This window comes from Urocampus carinirostris, chromosome 13 (genome assembly GCF_059441175.1).
Source record: "Urocampus carinirostris isolate Australia breed hairy pipefish chromosome 13, RoL_Ucar_1.0, whole genome shotgun sequence".
Classification (NCBI taxonomy): Eukaryota; Metazoa; Chordata; class Actinopteri; order Syngnathiformes; family Syngnathidae; genus Urocampus; species Urocampus carinirostris.
In genome coordinates this window covers 30,678,108-30,702,520 of record NC_142361.1, presented here as the reverse complement: position 1 = coordinate 30,702,520, position 24,413 = coordinate 30,678,108, and the positions used below count along the sequence as shown (strand labels likewise).

General features: G+C 39.9%; 2 protein-coding genes across 3 annotated transcripts in view; one reads left to right on the top strand and one right to left on the bottom strand.

Annotated features, from left to right (window-relative positions):
- Window positions 1–1,889: 1,889 nt before the first annotated feature.
- Window positions 1,890–6,545, bottom strand: LOC148354298 (uncharacterized). Its single transcript, XM_088351260.1, has 2 exons — window positions 5,821–6,545; window positions 1,890–2,909 (listed from the first exon to the last, which is right to left on the bottom strand). The coding sequence occupies exons 1-2, from the start codon at window positions 6,338–6,340 to the stop codon at window positions 2,311–2,313; spliced, it is 1,119 nt and encodes a 372-aa protein (XP_088207386.1). The 5' UTR covers window positions 6,341–6,545; the 3' UTR covers window positions 1,890–2,310.
- Window positions 6,546–8,796: 2,251 nt separating this feature from the next.
- Window positions 8,797–24,413, top strand: part of zswim8 (zinc finger, SWIM-type containing 8) — a 29,941-nt gene continuing 14,324 nt past the window's right edge. For both annotated transcript variants that reach the window (XM_088351357.1, XM_088351356.1), the window contains exons 1-13: window positions 8,797–9,519; window positions 11,462–11,615; window positions 12,025–12,119; window positions 12,220–12,392; window positions 12,477–12,584; window positions 15,301–15,382; window positions 15,490–15,610; window positions 15,780–15,981; window positions 17,269–17,444; window positions 17,996–19,208; window positions 21,439–21,570; window positions 21,638–21,817; window positions 22,832–23,015. In XM_088351357.1, the coding sequence (XP_088207483.1) occupies window positions 9,345–9,519; window positions 11,462–11,615; window positions 12,025–12,119; window positions 12,220–12,392; window positions 12,477–12,584; window positions 15,301–15,382; window positions 15,490–15,610; window positions 15,780–15,981; window positions 17,269–17,444; window positions 17,996–19,208; window positions 21,439–21,570; window positions 21,638–21,817; window positions 22,832–23,015 (2,995 nt within the window). In that variant the 5' untranslated portion in view covers window positions 8,797–9,344. The remainder of the gene's footprint in view (window positions 9,520–11,461; window positions 11,616–12,024; window positions 12,120–12,219; window positions 12,393–12,476; window positions 12,585–15,300; window positions 15,383–15,489; window positions 15,611–15,779; window positions 15,982–17,268; window positions 17,445–17,995; window positions 19,209–21,438; window positions 21,571–21,637; window positions 21,818–22,831; window positions 23,016–24,413) is intronic.

Below are 24,413 nucleotides of genomic sequence, written 5' to 3'. Positions count from 1 at the left end.
TGTGGTTCGAGTACCACAATATCTATTTGTGATAGACAATTGTAATATTAATTTGACAACATTATCACACATTTACACCAAGTTTTGTTGATATTAACACAGCATATAAACAAAAGTCTCCACTTTTGGACACCTAACATCAGACCACTGCCAATGTTAGATGGCTTTAGCATAAAATGAGCGCACACCTTTAGCACTGTGGTCTTGTTAGGTCTTTATTGAAATGTTTCCACTGCCGTCAGTTGCAATTATATTTTAATGACAATTTTGATTGGTTTCTATTAAGCCTGCAGTCACTTTCAATGGCAAGGTGGAATGTACTAGTATTTATTAGTGCACAATAGCTTTAATATTGACTGAATGTTTCCAATTGTATCCCCACTGTTTTCAATCAAATCATTTTAATTATTAAAAAGGTAGAAGTGTGAAAATAAAACACTCTCCAAAGACTTCGGGACCAAACTTTCGTATCATTCACAATATATTCTAAGATACAATGATCCATTACACCCAAACCGGTTTCCTTGAGGGCCACACACAGAAAGATTCAAAGGGCTAAAGGAGTTGGGGAAAGGGCCAGTTATTTCTCCAAGTGTAATTTATCAGCACACTAAACTCTTTCTGCTTGGTTTTTTTGACACAAACTGAATTTTTTTTTTCTTAAAAGTTAGTTTAGAATTAAAAACAATGATAGATTTTAGAAAATAAATCTTTGAGTGATCAATTGTTAGTGTCTCATCTCATCTCATTAGCCGTACTGCTTATCCTCATTAGGGTCGCGGGGGTGCTGGAGCCCATCCCAGCCATCTCCGGGCAGTGGACACCCTGAACTGGTTGCCAGCCAATCGCAGGGCACATGGGGACAGACAACTCACTCGCTCATTCACACCTAGGGACAATTTTGACCGGCCAATTCACCTGAAATGCATGTTTTTTGGAATGTGGGAGGAAACCGGAGTGCACTGGGAGAACATACAAACTCCGCACAGGAAGTCCGGGGCTGGATTTGAACCCACGCAGGAGGTTCCCATGACATGAACTGTGCCGCACAAGCGCTAACCACTGCGCCGCCGTGCTGCTTCAATTGTTAGTGTATTTGCTTGTTATTGTAGTTAACGGGGACCAGGTCACTGCTTACAGCAATAGTTAATTGTGGATAATGGATCACGGCCCTATGGGCGCTATTTATTTTAGGACGGGGGGGGGGAAGACGATCACAATGGCACTTTTTAGAAAAATGCGTTCTGCCAGCCCCTTGCTCTCAGCAATAGTCGGGGATAATGGATTATGGCGATAACCATGCATTTCACTTTCCGTCGGGCCAGAATGGCATGTTTCCGGACAAATGTGCCTTTTCCCCATCCCTGCTAGCAACCATATGCAATTGGGGAGTATGGTTCGCAGCTACACGAGTGCAGTTCATTTTAGTCGGAAATGAAGCAAACAGCGGGCAGCACGGCGGCGCAATGGTTAGCGCGTGTGCGGCACAGTTCTGGCCGTTAATTAGCCGGTCCAAATTGTCCCTAGGTGTGAATGAGCGAGCGAATTGTCTGTCCCTGTGTGCCCTGCGACTGGCTGGCAACCAGTTCAGGGTGTGACCTGCCCACTGCCCGAAGATAGCTGGAATGGGCTCCAGCACCCCGGTGACCCTACTGAGGATAAGCAGTGGAGATAATGGATGGATGGATGAAGCAAACAGCAAAATAAGAGGAACCAGGCCCCACAAAAGTGTGCTCTTCAGGTCCCCGCCTGCAGCAATATGTGATCGGGGATAATGAATCGCAAAATATCTTTTAACCCTATGATGCACTGAGGCCGCGAAATATGAAGAGTGAAGAAGCACTGGATTATGAAAAAAATGATAGATCAAAGCTGTGAAGTCTATGATACACATTTTTAAGAGCAATTTTATTTGTATTATATGCTGAGGGCCTCTGAAAAATGCTTGTTGGGACACAAATAACCTGGGGCGTAGTTTGAAACCCTACTCCAATGAAATTTTCAAATTATACATAAAAAAAAATAGCTAAACATCATTGAAACCTAAATATCAATTATCAAAACAGAAAATGCAGGGAAACAAATATTTTTTATCATACAATTTCAGTGTGCATAGTGTCCCGTAATGTTTTAAAGACAATACGTTTAGCTAGCGTTTTCTCTGGAATCAACATCAGTGACATTTTTTAACAAAAAACAAGGTACCACAGCTTGCAGGAAAACTGCAAAATTCCACAAAAATCCGTTAATAATTTGACATTACTGGCCCACTCTCAACCTCCAAAACCCTAGGTCCTACTCCAGACCAAATTACGTCACAAAATCCTCATCGTTTGGTTCTGATTTGATGTTATCCGGGTGAGGAAGAGGAAAGTTAGGTGTTGAAGTTCTCCTGGTACAGACGTACCATTCCTTAATGTTTGAAAATTCGGGTATTGCCGGGTTGACCGACAGTTGAGTCCTACGTGTCTGTTGTTTTTGTTGCTGAGCAAGGTCTCTCTTTAGTCCTGAAAGGGATAGATCCAAAGGCATCGCCAACGAAGGCGAACCCGTCTGAAGCTTGTGATTCAATTTCTCGGACGAGGCGTCGTCGAAGTCAAAATGCGTGTTTTTATTGCTGAATGGCGGCGACGAACGGTTAATTTTAAGGTCAAGTGGTTCGAGGAGAGGCTGAGGTCGTTGGTGTTGATGGATTGAGTCAAATAGGTCGAAGGGATCCGAGGTAGGCGATGATTTGATGTGGATTTTCATGTGCTTGCGTAAAGAGCTTGGATGGGTGTAGGACTTTGTACATCCCAGAGCTTTGCAGTCATAAGGTTTTGAAGAACTGTGGACTTGGGAATGCTTCTTGCGGTCGCTGCTGTTGGCAAAACGCCTCTCGCAAAACTCGCACTGGAACGGTTTCTCACCTGCAACATAAGAAACCAAACTTGGTAACATTATATTTACAGATCATCTGATAGAGCAGATGATATAAATTTGATCTGTTCTGAAACGGCTAAGTAGGTGGTGTTCCAATAACAAAATATGTCACTGCCTGTATATAATCATTATTGTATGGTTTATTATTTCATACACTCTTCTGACTCCCACTAGTGAATCCTAAAGCCATTGTCTTGTAGCTTGTTGCTGGAATATTCTGTAATAAAGCTTCTGAGATATTGCTCATCGTAGCTTCTATGTCCATCTCACAACCTGATAATAGAACGAACATGCGTAGGAAGAAAATTCATTTATTCTTTCGTGTCGATTTGATCAATAGAACGCTTCACGGGTCATAATTTGATTTGAGTCATCCTGATGAAAGTTTTCAGAAGATTACTGAGAACACTTGCTATAACGTAGTTCACTTTTCAGGGTATCGCCTACTTCATAGATTTGCATGGTGTCATTGAGTTCTGTATTCAGTAACATTGTGATTTAATGACGTGTACTTGTGTAAATCACATTTCCCAACTAATGTTATATACTTACAGATTCCTTTTGCAATTTCAATTTAATTGCATAACACATAAAACAATTTTCACACGATATTGTAAATATCTGAGACAGTATTGTAGTCCAGTGGTCCCCAACCTTTTTTCTACCACGGACGAGTTTTATTTTTGACAATATACTCGCGGCCCAGCCCAAACATGACATTAGTAATGAGAACAATAACAATAATTCCTAATCCAATGTGAAATCACTACAGCACAAGGGATGCATATGACATAGGAAAAGGCATCAGATACCTAATCAGACGATTTTTACTTATGGCACCAGAGAAGAATGCTCCAACATTCTCTAGTCGCCCTAAAAGATATAAATAAACGCAAAAAATCCCGACAAGGGAAACAACTCTTTGTTGTATCTGATGAGGAATCGGACTTTGGAGGACATTAAATAAATACATTGTAAATTTGATTTGGGTATTGTGATTATAGTTTACGTTGTCAAGAAGCAATGCCCCACACATTCACCATCGTAATAGCGTGATTATAAAGTAGTGTGAGGATGGCATCTACAGTCCTTTCCTAGTGAGCTAGTGTTTAGATTCAGTGCTCTCACCACTGCGATCCGGGTTGCAGGGTCTGATGCTATGCAAATGCAATCTGCGAAGTTTTCAATCACTGCTCAAATACGGTAATATACCACCATAAATCTACAATGGTAGAAAAAAGATGCTTAAAAAAAGCCAACTTTTCTTTCTTTCAGACTGGCCCGGTACATGTCCGCGGCCAGGGGTTGCTGACCACTGCTGTCGTCGGAGGAACTTCTTTTAAAAAATTATGATTATAAATGTGAATGTAACACAGGGAAATAAATCATAATCAATTAATTTGACGCTTGTGGCTCTAAATACAATAGATTCTAGAAATTAATAAACAGTTGGAAGAGCTTTCGTGATGTGAACAGACATCAACATGCTTTTTCGACTACTTGTCAAACATTTGTCCAAATATTCAAGCTTTGAACACCTTTTACCTGGCCAAATTCAAGCACCTTTCCAAGGACTTTCAAAGCCAATTTGCTAAATTACTCCAGTACCATTAAAAGAAGAAATCCGGTGTGAATCACGTATTTTGCAGAGCCACTAATATATCTGCAATTCACATTTGTGATTTTAATCTTGCATATGTACTTATCAAGCTGTGTTTGTTAGATTTTGTGGAAATCGCAAATATATTTGTGGATCTGAACAATATGCATGTAAATATTTTACAATTTCCAATGGAGAAACACAACATTTATTTATTTGCATGGCCTATTATAAACGTCCATAATTGATACATAATCCTGGCTCTCATACACATTTTATAGGGCCCTGTTTAGGTGTAACATGCACCTGTCCTCTTGGCCACGACCCGTAGGGGGCGATGATGCTTCATATGACAATGTAATGTAAATCTGCATTTATATGGCGCTTTTCAATCCAATGAAGACCTCCAAAAGCGCTTTACAATGTGCTTCATACTATTCCCTTTTACACACTAACTAACCGATAGCAGCGTCAGCCATGCAAGGCAACTACCTGCTATCGGGGGCATTAGGGGTTCAGTGTCTTGCCCAAGGACCCCTCAACGTATAACATGGAGGAGCTGGGAATCGAACGCTATCAGGGGTTATTCATTACCCACCTATAATGTACACAGCTGAAGCCTTGTTTGTCGCGGGGGTTACGTTACAAAAACCTAATTTGGCATATATGTGTACATATCAAACCACAATGTTATTGACACTGGCACGACCCTGCACCCATGTTGTTTTTTGTGGCTCTCTCTATTGTCCTCCTACCTTTATTAGTATTCCTTTCCCTTGGTTCCTTGCTAGTTCCTTGTCTTCTTTGTCACATCCCAAGCATCCTTCATTTGACACACAGAGTTGTGTGTAGTATCCCAATTCAAGAAGATAGAAACACTACGATTAAGGTTTTGGTTGCGCCAACAAAAGCCTAATCCCATAATTTTTACAGCCACAACTTGCAATTGAACCCACAACCTTTTGAGCTATTTCAATGTCATACAAACTTGTACCAGATGCCGTTAATCATAGGGAAAAAGACAGGCAATGACAAAGCAAAGCCACCAGAGACCGGAGTCATTTTTAGGCAGACTTGTTGAGAAACAAGGCTAAAAATGAAGCACTTTTCCATCCTTGAAAACACGACATTAAAATTCAAGCATTAGTAAAAAATTTCAAGCCTGAATATTGAGCTACAACCACAGTGAGTGCAACCCAGATCTCCCGGTTGCAGCTAGGACACATTGGGAATGCGATTTATGTTTTAAAGCCCGATGTTTTCGCGTGAATCAAATAGAACATATTCGTTTATCCTACCAGTGTGCGTGCGAGTATGGATCTTGAGGTTCTCCGATCGTGCAAACATCTTTCCGCAGCTGGGAAACGCACACAGAAAGGGTTTCTCCCCGGTGTGCACACGAATATGGTTGATAAGTTTATATTTGGCTTTAAACGCTTTCCCTTCTCGTGTGCAATCGTTCCACATGCACACATGACTGATGCTGTCGAGCCCCGATGCTACATGCTCGGCGGTGACGTGGTCTACCAAATCGTGCATGGAGCTAAAACTTTGGTTGCAGACAAACGGAGCCGTCCTCTCGAACCTCGATCTTGACGACAGTCGGCCCGTCCACTTGCAAACCAGCTCCGATTTAACGATCGGGGTCTTAATATTCGATAAACACTCCTTTCCTTCGATGGAAAAGATGTCGTTGGAGGTGGATATGTTCACAGATCTCCTTTGAGGTAGCGAGATGATGCTTGAAGCTCCAGAGTTGTTGTTACCCAGCGGGGCTACAAGGCCATTGTGTCTGGTAACCACAGCTACCCGCTTCATCTTACTCTCGTTTAACAGATCCAAACGGCGAAGATCCGATTTCCGAATGTGATCGATCCCAGCGAACGGCGTTCTTCAATCCGAACTGGGTTTTTTTTCGGATTCGATGACGAAATCCGGAGTCAACCCTCCATGGTTTATTTACTGTGTAAATGAAGGTGAATGGAAGGGAAGGAACAGCCGCCTGCAGGCCGCGATCCAACACTGTGAGGAGGCGTCCTTTGCGTGGCCACCCTCTGCTAAAATCATAATACTAATATTAGTGTTTAAAAAACACGGTTTATTTTCATTAATAAATCACAAGACGCATAAAATGATTTAAAAAATAATTCCCGAAATCAGTGTTTTTTTAATCTTAAGTGGGACACTGTGTGTTATTTACAGGGTTGGGTAGGGTTACTTTAACTTGATTACTTTCAATTACTTTTGGATTACTCCAATACTAAATATGCTAATAAAAGACAAAATAAACTAAATATGAATAAAATGACTCAATTTTGTGCAGGCTTGGGGAGTAACGGAATACATGGAACGGCAAAAATGATGTTGGCAAGCTGTTTGGATTTATTTTCATTTTGTTTCTGTTGCATTTGATGTTAGTTTTGCCGGAGATCAAAGAGATCAAAGCCAGGAGAGAAAGCTTACCACGTGTTGTGAGTCATAATTGCATTCATATTTAGTTTATTTTGTCTTTAATTAGCATATTTGGGATTGGAGTAATCCAAAAGTAATTGAAAGTAATCAAGTTAAAGTAACCCTACCCAACCCTGGTTATTTAGCTCCGCCAAGTAGTAAAAACAGGACCCTAAGCAAAATTAGATTTGGGGCCCCATATTACTTAAAAAATTGCGTACCTACTGTAACAAATTCAATGTTCTACTCCAGGGTTGCACACTTGTTTGTAGTCGGGGGCCGCATGTGATATATTATACTTCCTTTTAAATACATTAGTTTTATCAAATTGGTTTTGAAACGACCACAATTGGCAAAATAGTATATCAGGTTCCTGTTTGTTTAGTTATGACGTATTCCTGTATCTTTTTTAAGGCTTTTTTTGTGTTTCTGAAGTCAGATTTTATTGAAGTTCTGTAGTTTTTTGAGGTGTTACCGTAGTTTTATTTTTGTACTATTTTTGTAGTATTTCTGCAGTATTTTATGTAGTATTTCCATAGTAGTATTTCTTTAGTATTTCTGTAGTACTTTTGTTGTATTTCAAAGGTAGATTTTTTTTGTATATCTGTCGTATTTTCGTAGTATTTTTTTTGTTATTACAGTAGTTTAATGATGATAGTATTTTCGTAGTATTACTGTAGTATACTTTTTTTTAGTATTTGTGTACTATCTCTGTTGTATTTTGTAGTATTTCCACGTAAGAATGTTTGTTGTATATCTGTAGTGTTTTTGTAGTAAAGTGTTACTGTAGTTTTAATTTTGTAGTATTTTTGTGATATTTACATAGGAGATCTTTTGTAGTAGCGCTCTAGGTGTAATTTGCAGTATTTCTGTTGTAAACATCTTGTAGTAGTATTTTTATAGTAATTTTTCTGTAGTAGTTTTTTATACTATAGTATTGTGTATTTATATTTTTTTATTTCAGTAGAAGTATAACTGATGTATTTCCAAAGCAGTAATTTAGTAGAATTTTTGTAGATTTTTTTGTAGTATTTCAATAGTAGTATTTTCGGAGTGAATGATTCTGCAGTAGTATTTTATAATATAGTATACCTGTAGTAGTATTTTTGTAGTCATTCTATACTATTTTTTTTATTTTTAGAATGGCAGCAAAATAATATATATGGTCCCTGTTATCAAGCACTTTATTTGATATCTAGTTTTGTAGTTATTGTGTAGTATTTTTGGTGTATTTCTGTAGAAGTATTTTTGAGAGGACACACAAAGTGACAATGGGGACAATGTCGGCACCAAAAAAGTTACCCACTCTTGGGGGGGCTCCTACTCCTAGTATTTGCGGGGCCCTAAGCAGCCGCTTAGCTCGATTATGTTTTTGGCCCTGAAATGGAAAAAAATGGAAATGTTAAAATATTTGAGTAATTTTGGAGAATACTCCATAAACTTGATCATTTCTTAAGGGTCTTCACAGTGTTTTTCCGATGTGTTTTAAAAAATCTATAAAAATATACCTTATTTTTTAACATTTTCAAAACACAAATAGAATAAACAAATAGTACACAGACCAAATGTTTATCTAACTCCTGACCCATTTATATATTATCTTTTTTTAAATTTAATTATTTTTTTCAATTTTGCGTTTGCACAAAATTTACTCTCAAGTTTGGTCTTTGTGGGGTTGCCGTAGTTCACAATCCAAGATTGACAAAGAATCTGAGCATGCGCGTCACAAATTGTTTATCCACGGATCGTGTCTTGCTGTGTGTCATACAAAAATATTTCGTACGGTGGCGGTAATGAGAAAAAGAAGGCGAGGAAGAAGACGAGGGAGGAAAAAACAGAAGAAAAGAGAAGAAAAATATACATTATTGACGATCATCTGGTGGAAAAGCCTAGCATATTTTTCTTGCTAAAGGATATCTGGATGGATTAGCAATATGGAGTTATTTTCAAAAGATGAACGTATTCTTTCAAATGAGGAATGAAGAACGAAAAGGTTTTATCGTAATGGTCTGAATCTACCAGCACTAAATCCCTAAAGGGTACACAAACAACTTGCTAATGAACAATAACAACGCGTAGAATCTCATTCGATGCACCGATTTTAAGGTGTTCTTTGATGACTATCGTAATAACAAAGTTACTGCTTTGATCTGAATCCAGTCCGACTAATATTTTTTGTACCATAGATGTTCGTTATATTGTGCTACAGCTGTATTTTTCCGTTTGGAGAGCGCCGTCTTAAACTGTATATTGAAATCGCCCCTCCCCCTCCTCCAATTTTTGCAAAGTAAACAACAACAAACCAAACAATTACATCGGAAACAGTGGAAATCAAAGAGCCATGGGCATATGAAAAGTCAAATCTGACGTCATGGAGCTGATGTTTGCCGAGTGGGAGGATGGGGAGAGGTTCTCATTTGAAGATTCTGATCGCTTTGAGGAGGACTCTTTGTGCTCCTTCATTTCTGAAGTTGAGAGCCTCTGTCAAAACTGGAGGGGATGGAGGAAACAATCTGCTGGACCGACATCTTCTGTGAAGACAAAAGGTTGGTGCCCAAACTTGTTTTTTCATTAAAACATTTGTTCTTGGACAGGGGAATTTTTTTCAAGATATCGGTTAACTGATTCAGTGCCATAACGTGCACTTTTTTCAGAAGCATTGTCCCTAAATGCCAAAACGTATAAAACAACTATTTTAAAGGCTTTGGTATTACTGCTCAGTAAGTGGAACGTCTCTGGGAATGATTTGATAAATCACCCCTAAATTGCAGGAGCAGCAATGATCAGTTCTTTGTCCACACATCAAGGATACCCCACTTCTTCGTGTTGCTTTGCTTCCTCTACTCAATCCAGCGATTAAGAGTGCGTGGGCGCCCCCTGAGTAGGCAAAATCGTATGAATGCGTCACCAGGAACATCGGGTGCTGAAAAGTTCTTGCAAAGTTCATGCATCTTTCATGCATAAGTTTAGTGTTCTTGCAAAAACATGTAATTTTGCAGGAAATTTACCTTGTGTTTATGGAAAGTATTGTTTAGCTATTGGAGGTATCACAAATGCAAAAACAAAAGCACCAGCGTCAACGTTAAGCTTGAAATGCATCCTTTTTTCAGGAGATAGAAAGATTTTTTTTATAATTAAAGATAAGGGTTCAAACTTTCTTTTGATATGTCATATGCCTGTACAGCTACAAAACTGAGTTTTCGGTAGGCCTTCAAAAATATGGCAAAAAATGGCCAACACCCGCACTTCCCATTTGAGAGAAACGTCTGGCACTGAATAAGTTAATTTTGATCATGAATTAGCATTGCTTTATTCATGTTTTTTGTGTTTGTTGCATATCCATCCCTTCCAAAGGTTTTACTTCAACATACATTGTCTAATCACACTGAGACACCACTAAGATACAGAAAATCCAACAGGAGGGTGTCAAAATTCAAAGTTATACTATTAGATTTAGAATTGTCTTTCTAGTAATTGATTAACCAACATAGTGACAATTTTTTCCCATGAAATTAAACGTGACACTCCAGGATAAACATGTAATAAACAGCGTTTGTGCGGGTGCTTGAAATCCTTGAAAATGCTTGAATTTTAGTGTTGTCTTTTAAAGGATTGAAAAGTGTTGGAATCGTGGGCGAAGTACTTGTAAATGCTTGAAAGTTTGGCCATGTTTCTCAACATGTCTGCTTGAAAATGACACAGACACTCCTCTCTGGCATCAGTTGTATGGCATTGTTCTATGAATCGCCATCGCCCCACATGGGTTGCTCACAAGAGGATAGGTGCATTCTCACCTAAAGGGTCACTATTAAATGTGTATTAGTGCAAGGATCACGAATCAATTATGGCCATTTATTATGGGCCATGCAAAAAATAAGGAAGTTTCCCAGTGGTAAATTGTAATGAGTAGAACTTCCTTTACCAAAAACTTATATGGGGAGATTTCTCTAATAAACCAATACATTCATGATTTAGCGGCTTGTTGTTCAGTGCGCAGCCCCACGGTCCAGAGGTTCAGGGTTCAAGTACAGCTACCGCAGCCTCCCCGTAAGGAGTTTGCATGTTCTCCTTGTGCTTGCGTGGGTTTCCTCCCACATCCTAAAAACATACATGTCAGGTCAAATGGCCAGTTCAAATTGTCCCTAGGTGCGACTGAGCGAATGAGTTGTCTGTCTCTGTGTGCCCTGCGACTGGCTGGCAACCAGTTCTGGGTGTCCCCTGCCCACTGCCCGAAGATACTGAGGATAGGCGGTGCAGATAATGGATTGATGGATGGATTCGTGATTTACTCAAGAGTCTTGATAAATGCACACACAAGATTAAAAATCACATGTTAATCACTGATATATTTGTGGATCGGCAAATATATGCAAACTTTGGGAATAAATAAAACAAGTCAGGAAATAGGCAAATACTGTAGCTTTTAACAACGATTGTATAGAAAATATTTACTAATTTGACTAATCTCATGTTTGATTATTTCTCCAGATTGTCAGGTAATTTCCTTGGTGGAGTTGTCAGCCAAACAAGTAGCATTTCACATCCCATTCGAGGTTGTGGAGAAGGTTTATCCCCCTGTGCCAGAGCAACTCCAACTGCGGATTGCATTCTGGAGCTTTCCTGAAAACGAGGAAGATATCAGGTGAGGTCATTAGTGAATTGTTGCAAAGTTCTCTTAACGCCCAAATGCTGAAGACCAGTTTTACCTCATTTATGTTTTCTGTAACACAATAAAAATGAGAAGAAACTCAAGGTCTGCTGCTTTTATCAAGGATATGTCACCATGGTTAAATCTGGTAAAAGAGACTTTTACTTTCTCGTGTTAAATTCTCAAGTCTAGTTGAAGTGAGACCAAGCGTGGTCCTAGATGGCATCCTTACTTCATGTTCCTTAGAATGGGAGATACAGTATGTTCTTTTTGACTGCCCATACAACAATAGATCAATCCAAACACAGTCTGTATTAGGGCTCCCAGTTAAAATTCTGCCTCATCACCAAGTTGGTGCTTCAATTACATTTAAATTTCTTTTTTGTGTGTTTTCTGCTTATAGGTTGTATTCTTGCCTGGCTAATGGAAGTCCTGATGAGTTTCACCGTGGTGAGCAGTATCAACGAATCAGAGCTGTGAAAGACCCTCTGCAAATTGGTGTGTTCAATTGCCAGACTTTATCAACATTCACAGAAAACTGTGCAGTGGGTTTTAGATGTTTCTGTCCTACAATACTACCTTTGTCTTATTTTTTTAGGTTTTCATCTAAGTGCAACTGTTGTGCCCAACCCTTCCGCACAGTCTAAGGGAACCTGCAATGTGGCAGTAATGTTTGATCGCTGCCGCATTACCTCCTGCAGTTGTACCTGTGGTGCTGGGGCAAAATGGTGTTCCCATGTGGTTGCACTGTGTCTCTTCAGGATCCACAATGTAAGTTGAATAGAAGAAAATTGAAACCAGTTTTCCTCGTATGCTGGGTTTCATGAGTTTTCTTGTTTGTGTTTTTGTATCTAGGCTTCAGCGGTCTGTCTGAGGGCCCCAGTGTCAGAGTCTCTGTCCAGACTTCAGAGGGATCAGCTCCAGAAATTTGCTCAGTATCTAATCAGTGAGCTTCCTCAACAGGTACATATAAATGAATATAATAATAATGAAAATAATATAGTAAAAACAATACTACTACTACTAATAATAATCAGGATTTCTAAGGGTGTAGAGCAAATAAGCCCAGCACAAAATTCACTTCCAAGTAACTCAGAACTTTGGAATGGATAGAACGACTGCGTCCCCTTTTGGACAGTTCCTGAACGTACCAATTCACCATGTACCATAAGGAAATCTGAAAAACATAAAGTTTTGAATGTAATTAAAACATCCATGGCCATGTATTGATAAAATTTTTTCACCATACGTAATAATGTCGATGGGAGGGGCATTCTTAAATGCAGAACATTACTCAAATTTCTCACTTAGTTGGCTTTCTAACAAGTTTTGCAACTTCAATGACCTGATACTGTGAGTATCAGATATATAAGCCCACACCCATAGAGGCATGATCAGATATCTAAGACCACACCCATAGAGACATGATGTGGTCCAATATAAAGAGGAACTGATCGATAGTTAGCTCTTTTATTAACTGCCCCGAATGTCGGGTGCTTGATGTGGTTGTGCAGGCCTGCATTGCGGCCTTAAGTTCAGCACATGGGCCAAACGTTGCGGCCAACCGAAGCACGAAACCAAATCTCTCCGCAACAACACGCAAGAGGACGGTTTCAAATTCAACACCATGTTGCGCCGGTTCTTGGAATGAGCATTTTTTTTTTTTGTACAAGGAAATCTCCCCAAATCGACATGCATCATAGCAGGAAACTTTCTAGGTTAGCGCCTTACATGGCTGCAAGGCCGCTATTGGGAAATGTGGAGCACATTGCAAAGCGCTTTGGGAAGTCATTGACTTGAAAAGCGCTATATAAATGCAGATCATTTCATTTCATTTTTGTGCTAGTAACTTTCAGCGGTCGAAAAGTCCTATAATCTCCGGCGTCCCTCCCCCCCTCCTTTTTCCTATCATTAATTCTCTGTTAAAAAATTGTATGTTATTTCCATCGGCCTGGTTCATTGATTCAATTTTCTTGGGATTTGAATTTATATCAGAACTCAAAAGAACTCAAGTAATAACAATTTAATTTTTATCAGTGTATGAAATTCTAGCATCCTTCAAAAAAATAGATTTATGGTGGAGGCAAGTTCGTTTATTAATTGCAGTAAAGAGTAATTTGTTTCGATCCTAACGATATTCAAAATTTAAGCGAGAAAAATAACTACAAGGGTGATCAAGATCCTTGAAAATGCTTGGTTTTAAATGTTGTGTTTTCAAAGATTGAATAGTACTTGAATTTTGGGTGACGTGCTTGTCAATGCTTCAAATTGTTGCCCTGTTTTTCAACCATTCTGTTTGAAAATGTCTCCGACACTGCTCTGGTGGCTTTGCTTTACCATGTATTTCTCTTTGCCTTGGGATTAACGGCAGTGCGCATTAGTTTGTACGGCATTGTCATATAAATAGTCATCTCCCCCTACATGTCGCGCCCAAGAGAACAGGTGCATGCTAAACCTAAACAGGGAACCATGTTTGTGTTTTAGTGCAAGGATTACGAATTTATTATGGGCCATGCAAAAAATGAAGGCATTGTTTCCCTTTGGTATGTAATGTTAAGAAATTCCTGCGACTGAAAATGTACATATTACTTTTAATTTTACCCAACACCTATTTAAGGAGAAATTTGTCTCAAAAACAAATATATTTGCGATTTACTCAAGATCTAAAAATCATATGTTTTGATAAATACACATGCAAGATTAAAAATTGCATATGTAAATTGCAGATATATTTGCGGCTCTGCAAAATACTATGATAATAATATGATTCACACAGGGTTTTTTTCTTTTAATTTTACTGCAGACATAGGAAAATTTGCCTTAAAAATACTTCAAAGGGTTTGAATTTGGCCATGAAAAAGGAGTACGAACCCTGAACAATAATGATAAGAATATTTTTTACACAAGCTTGGGATGGAGGTATATTTAGAGAAAAATTATTATGTACCTGTAAAATGAGTTTGTGTCTGTTTAAGTAGTCAAGTCATGTTTAATTGTACAGCCCTTAATCACAAATAGTCTCAAAGGGCTGTACAGACCACAGAATATTGCAAACCATTGACTATTATGACACCATCCCCTGATCTAAAACCTACACGAGGGCAGATAATACACAGATATTGTCAAAATAAAATATAGGTTATTCATATGCTATAGAATAGAAGTGTGTTTTAAGCTTAGATTTAAACATTTCCATTGAGGTTGCAGATCGAATCTCAGGGCAGAGCATTCCACAGCACCGGTGCCCGAATGGAGAACGCTCTCGAACCTGCGGATCTCTTCTTGGCTCTTGGGATCATTAGTAGACGAGCATTTTCAGAGCGAAGGCTCCGGACTTTAAGGGGAAATTAAATCTGAAAGATATGAGGGAGCAAGTCCATGCATGATTTTGTATACTACCAACAGAACCTTAAAATCACATCTTAAGCTAACAGGGAGCCAATACAGGTTAGCTAAAATCAGGGTAATATGATCAAATTTTCTTGTCTTAGTTAAAAGCCTCGCTGCAGCATTTTGTACCTGCTGAAGGCTCTTGATTTTGGACTTCGGGAGACCGGAGAGTAGTAATAATTCACCACCCTACTAAGATTTATCAAGTTACTCATCTTGTGTTTTGTTTTCACAGAAAGAGAATTTTCCCCACCAAACTCACACGTAATATACTGGCTTCTCTTTACAGATTTTACCAACAGCCCAACGACTACTTGATGAGCTCTTATCGTCTCAGTCTGCTGCCATCAACACTTTATGTGGAGCTCCAGGTAAATGACTTTCTCAGCTTTTCACCATGTATACTTACAAGCTATTGGAGAGGAATATATGGGGACAATCTGCATAAAAAAGTTTTCTTATCTTTGTGTCTTTATAGATCCGACAGCTGGACCATCAGCTTCTGATCAGAGCACTTGGTATTTGGATGAGTCAACTCTCAGTGACAACATCAAAAAGACACTGCATAAGTTCTGCGGGCCTTCACCTGTCGTCTTCAGGTTTTTTATTTAAAACACAAGCCTATCAAATTTAATACAAGTGTTAAATATCGCAGATTCATTTCAAGATTACATATAACTGTAAAAAATGATTATCAGACTTTGCAACACCATGCAGAACTTTGACAACCTCTGTTCATTGTGTTTGTGTTCATGTTTCTGTCCACAGTGACGTAAATTCAATGTCTCTGTCGTCCACTGAGCCACCAGCCGCTGCTGAATGGGCCTGTCTGTTGAGACCATTAAGAGGCCGCGAGCCAGAAGGCATTTGGAACCTTCTCTCGATTGTGAGGGAGATGTTCAAGAGACGAGACAGCAACGCTGCACCGCTTCTGGAGATAGTGACTGAGCAGTGCCTGATTTATGAACAGGTAATTCATTGATTTGTATTGCTGTTGGTCGGGACAGAAATTTTGACAGTCTTGCGTCTGCTCGTTACTTTTCAATAAGAAGGACCAGTGCTTGAGTGCCTAGATAACTGCAATTTTAATCCATCCTTTGTGGTTGCTCAGGCTTGAACTTCTCCATATCTCCCCACCGCACTTTCTTCCCTATTATTACCATCTTTGCCTTCCTTTAGACTTTCTGCTAAAACTAGTTTTTACCGCAGGGTGTCTGGGCTCTCCCTTAAACATGGGGTGAGAAGCTCATTCATCAGGGAGGGACTAGAGTAAGCGTTTACTGCTTATTCCTGGGAGAACCCAATAGTGGTAGCATGGGCCTTCAGTTTTGATGCCTCCTGGGCATCTCCCTGGAGAGTTGTTTCAACAAGTCTAATCAGTAGGAGGACCTGGAAACGACGGGGAGCACACTGGAAAGTTTGGGTCCCTTGGATGAGCGAGATAAGAGGCTGGATGCTGCTGCCCTACAGATGTGACAGCCCAAGAAATATAAAATTATATATTTTGGAGCATTTACCGAATGTAGACTAGCTTTTTTGCAGAGGTCACACCAACAATACATGTTTAATAAAAATGTAATTGTACTGTTAATTACGTACTCAGGTGCTGTTTATTTTAGGCGGAAAAGAACAGATCCAGCTCCCAGCAATATTTGACTGGGATAATGATCGCGGCCAAAACACTGCCGATCATTTTAGGCGAGACACTTTGGCATGCTTCAGCAGCCCGATCCCCCTAAAAATGCACTGCTTTGGCCACTGAATTTAGTAATAGTAGACTAGAGATAATGGATCGTGGCTACAACCATGCGTTTCATTTTAGGAATGTGCATTTGCCAGGCCCTGCTTGCAGCAATATGGGATTGGGGATTATGGATTACGGCCTCATGAGTGCTATTCATTTTAGGGGGAAGCACAGTAACACCAAAAAAAGAGCCGCCAGGGCTGAAAAAAGTGCGCTCTGCTGGTCACTACTAACAACAATATGCAATTGGGGATAATAATTGGCGGGGACATGAGTGCATTTCACTTTTTGTCGGACAAAATGGTAACAGAGCTTCCACTAGCCACAACGAAAATGCGCTTTGCCCATCCTTGTTTGTTGTAATGAGCATTCCGGGATAATGGATCAGAGAATATTTCGAGGCCGCAAAGTATAAAGCACAAAGTGGCGAGGGTTACGGTGTTTTCACCATGAAAAAATGTCAGCTTGGAACTCCTGTTTAACTGTTCACACTTTATTTTATGTTTGTTTTAGATAATCAGCTGGTGGTATAGTGTTCGGACGTCTCCATCCCACAGTAGTGCCAGTGGACACATTGGACGGAGCAACGGGCAGTCGGAGGTAGCAGCTCATGCCTGTGCCAGCATGTGCGATGAGATTGTGATATTATGGAAACTGGCAGTGCTTGACCCCACTATGAGCACCTGCAGGTTTGGATCTTAACCTTCCTTTTTTAAATAGATGTTAAGATTTGTTCTCCTCCTTAAAGTCACAAGAATCCATTGAAATTCAAATTAGGGCCTTATAAAAGACTGGACAAGTCAGTATTGTTACAAATGTGTAAATCTGGGCTCACCAACATAGCGCTTGCAGGCACCTGATAGTTCCCTAAGAACAGCTGAGTAGCCCGTGGACCAGTTCTGAAAATTACTCATTGGTGATGGGTCATTGTGATCTGGGATATTTGACTCATAACAGGTATGATGCATCAGTAATGTAAATGTTTAAATTCATAATCAATTCATGCAAAATTATTTACAAAATCTGCTTATTATCTATATATGTAAATCACTCAGTGCTGTTATCCAAGGAAGATGTTTTAGATGTTGACTGAGCCTATTTTGACCCTACTTCTAATAATTACAACCTGGCTCTCAGTTTCAAAAAGGTTGGTGACCCCTAGTGTAAATACTTTATGGTGTATGTAAATCCTTGGGCCGATGAATACATCAATCGTAATATTTTTAATCATCCCTCTTAGGCGTCTGGAACTGGCAAGTCACTTGAAGCACTGGCACCTTAAAGTCATCGAGATAGTGAAGCGTGGGCAACATCACAAATCCTTGGACAAGCTTTTCCAGGGCTTTAAACCTGCTGTAGAGTCATGCTATTTCAACTGGCAAATGGCATACCCATTGGAAGGAATCACATCCTGTAATGCCGAAAAGAAGAATGCCATCTTCTGGCCAAAAGGAACGCAGCAACAGAAAGGAGTAAGAACGTGTACAGGATGTGTTGGGGAACCGACTGAAACAGGACATGCAGAATGTAAAGCAAGAGGAGGTAATCAGTCATTTCAAGAAGAGCTGGTGGTGAGGCCAAAGGAGACGATGGCAAACAAAAAGAAGAATTTTCCTATGAATGGTGGTGGAACTATGTTGGTTCGTCTGGGAGGGTGTCTTTCACTCTCTTTAGATGATGGAGGAGGAAAGTGCTTTTACAAAGGACCGGCTAGTACCTCTGGGACTAAGCTCAAACTGATGAAGGGCTTTGGGAAGGGAGGAGGCTTTGGAGGAAATAAAAATGCTAATTCCAAACGAAGAACAAGCAGTGAGGACAGCTCTCTGGAGCCAGATTTTGCTGAACTTGGCCTGGATGAGGGGTATAGTCTTGCTCTGGGGGCTGAAGCAAGCAATACATTTGAATTTACTCCCCCAGGATCAGATATGTATTTATCCTCTGGTGCAATGGATCAAGAATCAAGAAATAATGCATGTGAAAGTACCAAGGACAAAATTCTTGACTGCCAACATGGTAACATAACTTCAGACGGTGCTCATGCATTAAATCCTGCTTTAGCCGACATACCCTTTAAAGATACAGACATGGCTGAGGGTGATGTTTTCAGTAGGTTCGAGGATCAAGATGTGAACGCTGAAGAGAGCCAAGATTTGGACTCTGTTACCTGTGACCAGCCATGCAATAACTCCTTTTTTCCAAAGTCTCCTCAAGGCCCTGTGCAGGAAATGTGTGCTGGAGCAGCGGCAGAAAACAGGGCACCCACGGTGTGCTCAAATGCTCAACAAGAAGCAGCACAGGGAAATGGACAAGAGGGTTGTGAAGATGACTACCAGGTTTACTACATGAGCCCCACTTCGGAAGAGGGAGCGGATCGACAACGGGTTTACAACCACGATGAAGAGTCAGACATCTTTGCAGGGATCAAACCATTAGAGCAAGAGGGACGTATGGAGGTGAGTGAAGCTGTATTTTAATAATAAGGATGGTTATGCATTTTACTTTCATATGGATGCTATCAATTTTCATCTCATTACTGTCGGAATCTTTAGTTTAAAATTCCCATAAGGTAAGTTAAACAAACTTAAGGACCTCAAAGACAAAAGACAGTAAATTAAAAAAGGTAATTTTTAGAATCCACGCTTTTTTTTTTGCATTATTTCTTTTCATGGCTGTTGAAACAAACTTCACAAAATAAACAAATCAACCAGAAATAACAAATGGTATGACGGGTTGAAGCCAATTGCTTATAGGAGAAATAACAAATTTTCAAGTAAGAAATAATAATCTATCACTTTAACTGGTTAACATGTTTTACAATTGGTAAAATGGCGGCGCCCTCTGTTGGCTGCGGCTGCATCGGCTCGCTACAACGGGTCAGGTGTATCGACATTTCGTTCTGTGTACATTGTTACAAAGAATGACAATACAAAGGAAATTATTATTATTATTATTATTATTAATCCAACAGTCATTTGTTAGTCAATTTGGAAATGATCACAATGGGTTCACTTCCAATAGACATTTTACCTTTTCAGATTTTTTTTTTTGTTTGTTTTGTCTTATCATCCTTCTCCCTACTCTCTAGCAACAATACAGTCCATAAAACCTGGGACAAACAGACATTTTCAGATATAAATTTATAAGATCGGACTTGATAACCGAACAAGCGAGCCGCGAGGGCTTCCCACTTTCACCTCGTGCTTTTTTTGCAGCTCAGCTAGCGATAACATCAGCTCTGTTGTTGTGGCCATAGTGTTGCTGACAGCCAAGACTGGGTTTAACCAACATTTAGTTCCTGCTATACGGGACATGACCTCTTCAGCATGCATTTTGAGTGATGTATCCTTAGATTTGGCCCAGGTCCAGTGTTCCCACTTTTTGCCTGCTTGGATGTTTAGCTCAACATTGTACGACACACAAATCTGCTACACACACGACACACTCATTTGGTGAAACGCTCCAATCCCATCAAAGTCTAACCCCGCAGAAAACTTTGCCAGGATCCTCTGTAGATTTCAGTTCTGCCTTCAACTCCTCACAAAGCACCTACTGATCTAGAAACAACGCCATCTCAATATCCCCCCTCAACTGGTCACAACTTCCTCACCAACAGACTGCAGGCAGAGAGGGTGGGCTCAGCGATATCCCCGTTACTTACTATCAAACATGGTGTTCCACAGGGATGCGTCCTGAGCCCTTTCCTGTGTACACTCTATACAAACGACTGCTGCAGCATTTCGCAAGCTCCCCCCTACCTGCACTCTTCTCTGGCAGTCTATCCGTCTTGGACTACCATAACACAAACAAAAAATTCATAGAGTCATACACATCCGCTTATGTTGAAATCAATGTCGATAAAACAAAAGAGATTTAGTTAAACCCCCTAACCCCAACACCCCATCATCATAAACACACAAACAATTGAAACAGTGGACACCTTCAAATACTTGCGATTATCAATAGACGACAAACTCACCTTTCATCAGCATACCAAAGACATTCAAAAAAGGGGTAACCAAGACTGTCATCTGTAAATTCAAAGGATGAATGTTGCACTTCACCTCCCTTTACTACTGTACCGAAGCATTGTTCAACCCATACTCCTGTACTTCTCTACGAGTTTTTTCACAATGCTCTCTGTCACGAACTGGACCAAATTCACACATATCTTTTACACATCAGCTAAATTCATTGGCCAACCCATACCCAGTCTTTCAGACCTAAATAACAGGTCCATAATCCAACTGGCAAACACAATACTCCAGGTCATCACTCACCCACTACACCAATACTTCATCCCACTAGTATCAGTGCGTACAATAAGATTCAGAAGGGCCCACCTTGGGCAAAGCCTGATCCCCGCTGCCATCACCCTTTTAAATATCCAGCCCCACAGACGCATCCAATCAGTACGCCCTTATTGTCCCACTGTCATATGTGTTTGTAATTCTGCTGTTTTTAATGTACTGTAATGCATGTTGTTTCTGGTACAGTAGGTGGAAGTGAATATCCCCAAGAGGACCAATAAATTCTACATAGAGAACAATCATTTAAAAACAAAGCTCGTGGGACCTGATGCCATTTTTCTTATGGGGCTTGAATTATTGTTTTTATAAAAAAGGCAGACTGCATACTGCACACGAGATTCATTGAATAGCATGAACCCATAAATTGTTGTTTCAGGTGCTTTTTGCATGTGCCGAGGCTCTTTATGCTCATGGATACCATAATGAAGCATGTCGACTGGCTGTTGATCTAGCAAATGAACTAATGGCGAACCCTCCAGACCTAAAAGTGGAACAACCACAGACCAAGGTAAGTTTACTATAAACGTTTTTGTATTTGTTAGTCGATTATGGACTCATTGTTGTATATTATTTAGGGCAAGAAGAATAAAGTGTCAACAGGCCGTCAGACACAAATCGCCACAAATACGTTGTCAAAAGCTGCCTTCCTCATCACTGTCCTCAGCGATAGACCGGAGCTCCATAACTTGGCTTTCAACACTGGGATGTTCTCCCTGGAACTTCAGAGACCACCTGCTTCTACAAAAGCTTTAGAGGTTCCTCCATCAATAGTTTTATAAAACTACTAATTGTTTTAAAGCCACAGTTTGTATTATATAGCGACCCCTACCGTTATAGAAATAGTTTATTTAAATAAAACAGTACTGATTGAAATAATAAGCGAAAGCATGTGTAATATCTTATTAACATGATTTTTTTTTTAGAATACTCATACATTTAGAAATGTGTGCTAAAATAACACCTTAAGACGCCCTTTGAAGAAGCTGACATGTCCGACCGCCATCTTACTACTACGGAAGCCCAAATGACAGTTTTGCGATCGTAGCCTGTAGCACTTAACAGCCTCTCAACTTCCAAAGCTAAACCCTGCTTGTGATGGTCATCGAGTCTCTTGATTTAAACCTCTTTCCCTTTTTTCCCCCCATCTTTCCTTCTCTGCACTCATGTTAGCCACATGGCTGCAGGCTATAGCTCCAAGCTACCCGCAGTTGATATTCTTAGTCACTCTGTTTAAATAAAGCTTGCTTTGTCCTTTAAAGTCACTACTATTCACAGTTGGTCATGCAAGCGAACATTGCTTAACTACATGATTCAGGGAGTCTTGACAAAAACTGGTTTGCTCTTGCAAGTTTTTACTGGCCTTTTTCATAGAATCTCCTGTTAACCCCTAAAGTTAGATACTTAGCTCGGGCTACCCAGCTAGTTGCTCTTTTTAGCTGTTCCGGCTGTATCCAGCTCACTTGGTCTTTTTGTTGTCGCTCACCAGCTTTCATGTCTTTTCACTAGCGGAAATGTTTCCTTTCTAAAGCAGGACAATATGGAAATTGGCTTCGTGCTCCAATGGTGTGTCTTCTTCTAATGCAAATACTTCAGTTAAATTCAAAGCTACAACAATCTCTAGTATGGAATGTTTTAAACATTGTCACTTTAAAGTCAATCTATGCAAGCACCTGCGGTTAAAGCTAATTGGAAGCAGAGATTTACTTTCTAGATTTGAACTCATCACCTATGACAATTTCTAACACAACATGCTCTGTGTGTTTCACCAGGTGAAACTGGCTTACCAAGAGTCAGATATCGTGGCTCTGTTGAAGAAACTTCCTATCGGTCATGCGGAAATGTCACTCATCAGAGAGAGGGCTGAGCAGCTCAGAGATGGAACCTACTGTGGTTACAGACCTGTCCTTCCTCTCATGTTAGCTAGCTTCATATTTGATGTCCTCTGTGCACCAGGTAACAACCAAAACGGGTTAATTTACTTTAAGCGCTTCCTGTGGTTTTGTCATCTTTTCAGGCGTTCATTTACAAATGGATATTAAGCTAGTGGTCAGGGTTTTGTTTTGTACCTGTTTGGCCGAGTCTTGATTTGAAAGTTTTTCAGTTGCCCAAAAATTGAAGAGCATTCAGACATATTTTACTTCACCTCAGTAATCAGAGCATGGGTGCCCAGTACGTTGATTGCGATCTACCAGTCGATCGCAATGACAGTGTGGATAGATTACATAGCTTTATCGAATTAATGATCCCCTCTCTGTATATTTAATAGTCAGGAGATGGTAGGTTGACATTTTTATACTAAGTATAAAAGATGTCCCTTGATTGACATACAGGGCAGCCAGTCTGATATGTGAAAATTTCTGACACACGTTCGAGTTACCAGGCAGTCCTAAGGAGTTGCTTAATAAGCCTCCTATTTAAAAGGAGTAGAGTGGGGAAGGGCTTTCTATTTGTTAGGACATAGTTTCATCTAGCAGTCAAATCCAGTATGACAGCAGGGACGTCAAATAACAAGTCAGGCATCCAAATTTTGTTTTAAAAATCTTTAATTTATTACATATTTACGTTTTTAAAATAATATCAAGCTTTTACTTAAGATGTAAGAAGTACTGCAGCGTGGTTGAGGTATTTGGAATGCGCAAGGTTGGTGAAGGTGTAAGAAAGGTTAATGGTTGGTGGAATGACAATGTGAGAGCAGCAGTTGTGGTAAAGAGAAAGGCATTTTGAGAAATGGTTGCAGAGTGATAATCAGGAGGTATGATATTTATAGAATTAAAAGAAATTGTGTAAAGCGAGTGGTAAGAGATGCAAAAAGGGCAGCAGATGATAGACAGGGGAAGAAGAATAAAGGGGCGTTTTGGAAGTAAGTAAAAAGGATAATGAAGGGGAAGACGAGTCGGGAGGAGAGTGTGATAGATCAGAATCGCAGACTGTTGGTAGAAGGGCAAGGGTGTGTGAAAGACGGGCTAAGTATTTTAGTGAGCTGAGGAGAGGGAGGCATGTATTGCGCCTGTGGTTGGTGGATAGATACCTTTGTTTTGGTGAATTGAATGAGACAACTCAGCAGTTATGTAAATAGATAAAGGGAAGGCTGCTGGTTTGAATGGATGCATGAGGTGGTGAATCTAATTGTGTGGCTTGTAAGGTCGTTAATTATATGTTTTTTGCTTGAAGTGGTAACATAGGACTGGTGTAGTGCACGTGTGGTTCACTTGTACAAAGGTAATGGTGACAGCGTAGTAATTTGAGAGGTATAAGCTTAAGGTGAATGCAAAACCAGTTTATATGTATGATATAAATACAATATATTCTGTAATCACGGATGTCAGTTGAACTTTCATAAAAGCAAAAGGG

Bases quoted from the DNA above. Each gene is read 5' to 3' on its own strand.
- LOC148354298 (XM_088351260.1), bottom strand. From the start codon at position 6,340: ATGAAGCGGGTAGCTGTGGTTACCAGACACAATGGCCTTGTAGCCCCG. The intron at 2,910-5,820 runs GTAGGATAAACG...CTTATGTTGCAG, and splicing joins CCATACTCGCACGCACACTG to GTGAGAAACCGTTCCAGTGC.